The following is a 5,615-nucleotide window of genomic DNA, read 5'->3' as shown; positions in this document are numbered from 1 at the left end:
ATATAATTCTCGAGAAGGCGATGTAGAGTTTAGAATCGAACAAAAGTCAAAACATGAAAAATGTAAAACACAACCAAACAAACATTGGGATCAAATAACATTGTTTTATTGATAATTGAACTGTTCATAATGATTTTGAATACAAATGTTACATTGATGTTGTCCTTTCTAGGGATTCGGTCAGAGTTGTGCATGATAAGCTTGCGAACACGTTGTATGGGTATTTTCTGGGGGATCGGGTTGCATATCCCGTGGTGGATTGTTATGTTAGGAATAATTGGAAGCGGTTTGGACTGCAAAAATCAATGATGAATGCTAACGGTTTCTTCTTCTTTAAGTTTGCGGATCAAGTAGGTATGCAAAAAGTTCTTACTGCGGGGCCATGGATTATTCGGTCACAGCCTTTGTTCTTAGAAGTTTGGTCGCTGTCAATAAAGCTTGAGAAGAGAGAAGTGAAAAAGGTTCAGGTTTGGGTTAAGTTTCATGAGGTTCCTCTAGCGACATATACGGAGGATGGGTTAAGTTTAATTGCAACAACTATTGGCGAGCCAAAAGCTTTGGATTCGTTTACCACCTCAATGTGTGTTGATATGTGGGGTAGGAGTAGTTTTGCTCGTGCTCTGGTTGAAATTTCAGCTGATACCGATCTCAAGGAGGAGCTAACTATTGCGGTCCCTTGTCTTGATGGGGATGGGTTTGTAAAGGAGAAGATCTATGTTGATTATGAATGGTGTCCTCATAGGTGTGGCCGATGTTGTGTGTTTGGCCACAATGCAGATAGCTGCCCTTTGCAATCTTCTAAAGTGTCTAAAGACAAACCTCAACAGAGCAAGTTTCCTGGTTATGACAAGAAGATGAAGCAGCCGATTCAGGATGGTGGGCCTTCAAAGCGGCAACCTATTGTGGATGAAGATGGGTACACTACTGTGCAAGGTAAGAAGGCAGCTAGGAAGGTTGGGTTTAATGTCAATAAACCAAAGCAAAAGTTTGAGTTTAGGCCTATTGTTCCTAAGCCGAAGGGTATAAACAAGGTAATGAAACCGTGGAAAACTTTGTATCATCTAACCCGTTTGATGTGCTGAATGATACGGTTCCGGATAACAACGTTGGGAGTTCGAAGGGACGGGATGGTGGAGTTCAGGATTCGGATGATGAAGAGGTAATTGAAGGTTACAATGAAATGGATGAATTTATGATGGAAGGCACTCGTAAGGCAGGCAATACAGGGGCAAGCACTCCTGATCCATTGGTGTCCAATGGTTAGCTTAGCGACATGGAACATTAGGGGGTTGAACCGCTCCCTGAAACAAACAGAGGTTCGCCAGCTTCCTCATGATAGTAATCTTAGTCTTTGTGCAATCCTTGAATCTCATGTTGATGTTGCTAAGCTTAGTAAAGTGTGTTTGGCCGTTTTTTGTCGTTGGGATTAGACGTCGAATGGGAATTGTTGTGTTAAAGGTACTCGTATTATCATAGGGTGGAACCCGGAGTTGTTTGATGTCTTGGTCTTGGCTCAATCGTCCCAAGTTATTCATTTACAGCTTATGTTTAAAGATGACAAAAGGATTCTATTCTGTTCAGTTGTATATGCGGATAACTACTATGTCACTAGAAGGGATCTTTGGGCTCAATTATCGTTGCATAAGCATATGGTTGCGGACAAACCATGGATAATCATGGGTGACTTTAACTCAGCTCTCTTTTTAGAGGATAAATCTATGGGCACGTCTGCTATTTCAGTGGGTATGCGTGATTTTTAGGCTTGCATTTCAGCAATTGAAGTTATGGATGTTAATCGCTCGGGTCTTCATTTCACGTGGACTCAAAAGCCCAAGAAGGGTATTGGTTTACTTAAGAAAATTGATAGGGTCATGGCTAATGACCATTTTGTTGCTGATTTTCCGAATTCGGTGGCTGTCTTCCATCCGTATAGGCTTTCAGATCATACTCCATGCATTCTAAAAATCCAACGGGCTTCTAAAACAAAACACAAACCATTTAAGTTTTCCAACTTTTTGGTTCATAAGCCGGATTTTATGAGTATTGTCAAGGAGGTTTGGGATGTTAGAGTTAGCGGGGTATATCAATTTCGGGTTGTGAAGAAGCTCCACCAGCTAAAGTCTCCTCTTCGGGCTTTGTTATTCAGGCAGGGTAATCTCCACAAGAAAGTCATAGAGTTACGTGGCAAGTTGGATGATATTCAAAAGGATATTGATAAGGATCCCATGAATACGGACCTTAGAGCTCGAGAAACTAAGTTAACGGCTTCCTTTCTGGAGGCATGTCTTGATGAGGAAAGGTTTTTTAAACAGAAAGCTAAAATGGAATGGTTAAGGGTGGGGGATTCGAATACCGCTTATTTTCATGCAGCTGTGAAAAGTAGGAATCACCGAAGCCGGATTGAAGTTATTTCGGATGCTAATGGTATTATGTATGAGGCCGACAATGTTCATTCAATTTTTGTGCAACATTATGAAAAGTTTTTGGGTTGTCAAGATGATATCTCCATGCAGCCGACTCCTGATCTTTTTTCTAAACGGGTAAACCCGATGGATGCTTCTCATATGGTTCGTCAGGTTACGATGGAAGAGGTTAAGACCGCCATGTTTTCCATAGGAAATGGCAAGGCCCCGGGTCCAGATGGGTATACTTCTCCTTTTTTCAAAACTGCTTGGCCGATTGTAGGGCATGATGTTTCAAATGCAGTCATTGATTTTTTCTCTACGGGTAAGTTACTTCGTGAACTAAATCATACTCTGATTGCTCTTGTGCCGAAGAAGTCTTCCCCGGTTATGGTTACCGATTACCGTCCTATTGCGTGCTGCAATGTTCTTTTCAAGTGTATTACTAAAATCATAGCCGATCGTATTAAAGGAGTGCTCCATCAAGTTGTTAGTATCAATCAATCTGCGTTTATTCCAGGTCGAAAGATTTCAGATAATATTCTGTTGACTCAAGAACTCATGCACAACTATCATAGGCATTCGGGTCCCCCCCGCTGTGCGTTTAAGGTGGATATTCAGAAGGCTTACGATACGGTTGACTGGAGTTTTCTGAAAAATGTTCTCATTGGGTTTGGTTTTCATGCCAAAATGGTCGAGTGGATTATGGTTTGCGTTTCAACAACTTCCTATTCCATTTGCATTAATGGAAATGTGCATGGGTATTTTATGGGCAAGCGTGGTTTACGTCAAGGTGATCCGCTATCCCCTTATTTATTCACGCTAGTTATGGAGGTTTTAACGTGTATTCTTCAGCATACTTCTCGTATAGATGCTTCGTTCAAATTTTACAACAAATGTGAGAAACAATGGATTATTAACCTTTGTATTGCAGATGATCTTTTATTATTTGCGAGAGGTGATGTCAATTCAGCCAAGTGTATTATGTCTTCTCTTACAAATTTTGCTAACATGTCTGGATTGTTGCCTAGTGTTCAGAAAAGCACAGGGTTCTTTTGTAATGTCCCTTCTCATATTAAGGACCGTATTTTGGCTATTATGCCATTTGAGGAGGGAATGCGTTTCTGTTCGTTGCTTGGGTGTCCCACTTATCTCATCAAGACTTCTATATAAAGATTGCAGTGTTTTGGTGGAAAGGTTAGATCAACGTATTATGAGCTGGAGTTCTCTCTTTTGCTGGTAGGCTACAGCTTATAAATTAGGTCCTTTCATCGATGCATGTGTACTGGTCCTCTGTTTTCATCCTTCCATCTCGGGTTATTCTAGAATTCGAAGCGAAAATGCGGAATTTCTTATGGTCTTCAGAAGGCTCATTTCATAAAGGTAAGGCGAAGGCTTCGTGGAAGTCGGTTTGTGTCCCCAAGTTTGAAGGTGGTTTGGGTATTCGGCGAATTGGGGATGTAAACAAAGCTCTTATGATCTCTCATATTTGGAGTATTTTGATTAAACGAGAGTCCTTATGGGTTGCTTGGATTCATTTGTATAGGCTAAGGGGTAAGAGTTTTTGGGTATGCAAATCTATTTCTAATTGTTGTTGGAGTTGGCGTAAACTCTTACAACTTCGGTCTACTATTAGAGATTTTGTTTGGGCCAAGCTAGGTGATGGTAGCACTACTTCAGCATGGTACGATTACTGGTGTCAAATAGGGCCGTTGGGTAATTTAATCTCGCCTCGTTCCATTGCTACTGCTGGTTTTGATATTACATCTACAGTGCAAGCGGTTCAGCTTAATGTTGTTTGGCGTTGGCCGGTTGCTTGGCGAGATTTGGCATTGATCATGTGCAGACGATCCCCAATAAACGTGACCAGTTGTTGTGGAAGGATGGCAATGTTTTTTCGGAGCATTCTTCTTCTCGAGTTTGGCAATCGCTTCGGCATAGGAACCAAGAAGTCGATTGGGTTAATCTTGTCTGGTTTCCGCATTGCATTCCAAAACATGCTTTTTTTATGTGGCTGGTTATCCGAAGGAAATTATTGACTTAGGATAAAATCCTTCAATGGGATATCTCAAGGAGGAAAAACATGAATATGATGTGTTGTCTTCTGTGTTATGCGGATGTTGATTCACACTCTCACTTATTTTTTGAATGTAGCTATTCCTTGCAAGTGTGGAATTTGGTTCGTTCAAAAGGTGGTATGGATAGTGTTGGGCCTTTTTGGGATGATATTGTTGAATGGATGGCTGCTCGGGTTCACTCAAAATCGGCCGCTAACTATGTTAGTAAGCTGGTGCTCGCTGCTGCATCCTATTTCATTTGGCAGGAGCGGGAACTCAAGACTCTTCAAAAACCAAACAAGGCCTCCGGATGTACTGAGTGATGCAATTCTGCAAAGGGTTCGTTACAGGCTAATGGTTGTGAAGTTCAAGAACACGGTGAAGGTGCGAGAGCTCCTAGGCACTTGGGAGATTCATGATACACCCTTGAACGATGAGTGATTGGTCCTAATGGGTTTTATTTTGTCTAGATGTTAGTCTAGTTGTCGTTTTTGGTGTTTTTTGATGTACTTTCATTGGGTATGTCCCATGTTTGAACTAGTATGGATGCGCCATACTACTTGCTTTGTATTGTTTGTTGATATATAGAATCACCGGGGTAACCCTTTACCCAAAAAAAGTATATATAATTGAATTTTAACTAAGCTTGTCATGCCGTTTCATAATTTTCTTATGTTGGTTCTTTTTATCACGACGCTATCGGTTGTAAATTTGTAAAAATATAACCTTGTTAGTCTTAGAATTGCCAACTTAAACTTTAGACAAGTAAAAAAATGAAAATTTTTAAAATTTGGGGTGATTAGCGGTTCCAATAGAGTTTTGTGTAAGGCTTGTTATTAGGACTTGCAAAATTCAAGGTTTTAGCATCCCCCCCACACTTAAATTACACATTGTCCTCAATGTGTCCCAAAAATAAATTTTTAGGTTGATTGAATGTGTAACATGGTGTTAAAAGCAAAAAAATTATGTTACTGGCAGTCTGGACACGGCCCCGTGTCCGTTAGACACGACCCCGTGGTGAACTGCTAGTAATGAAAACTTACAGAAGATGGACTCGGGGGCGTGGTGGCTAGGCACGGCCCCGTGTGTGGCAAAAATCTGCAGGAAAGTAACCAAACAGCAGGTCTGGGAGGTGAGCACGGGGGCGTATCGGCTG

At 41.1% G+C, this 5,615-nt stretch overlaps 2 protein-coding genes across 2 annotated transcripts; both read left to right on the top strand.

Annotated features, from left to right (window-relative positions):
* Positions 1-308: 308 nt before the first annotated feature.
* LOC110866501 lies at positions 309-1,760 on the top strand. Its single transcript, XM_022115650.1, has 3 exons — positions 309-933; positions 1,014-1,259; positions 1,477-1,760. The coding sequence occupies exons 1-3, from the start codon at positions 309-311 to the stop codon at positions 1,758-1,760; spliced, it is 1,155 nt and encodes a 384-aa protein (XP_021971342.1).
* A 1,982-nt stretch (positions 1,761-3,742) lies between these two features.
* On the top strand, positions 3,743-4,782 carry LOC110866503. Its single transcript, XM_022115651.1, has 2 exons — positions 3,743-4,362; positions 4,557-4,782. The coding sequence occupies exons 1-2, from the start codon at positions 3,743-3,745 to the stop codon at positions 4,780-4,782; spliced, it is 846 nt and encodes a 281-aa protein (XP_021971343.1).
* The last annotated feature ends 833 nt before the right edge of the window (positions 4,783-5,615 follow it).

Source organism: Helianthus annuus, chromosome 7 (assembly GCF_002127325.2).
Source record: "Helianthus annuus cultivar XRQ/B chromosome 7, HanXRQr2.0-SUNRISE, whole genome shotgun sequence".
NCBI lineage: Eukaryota > Viridiplantae > Streptophyta > Magnoliopsida > Asterales > Asteraceae > Helianthus > Helianthus annuus.
The sequence above is the reverse complement of the archived record's forward strand: the minus strand, read 5'-3'. Positions and strand labels throughout refer to the sequence as shown.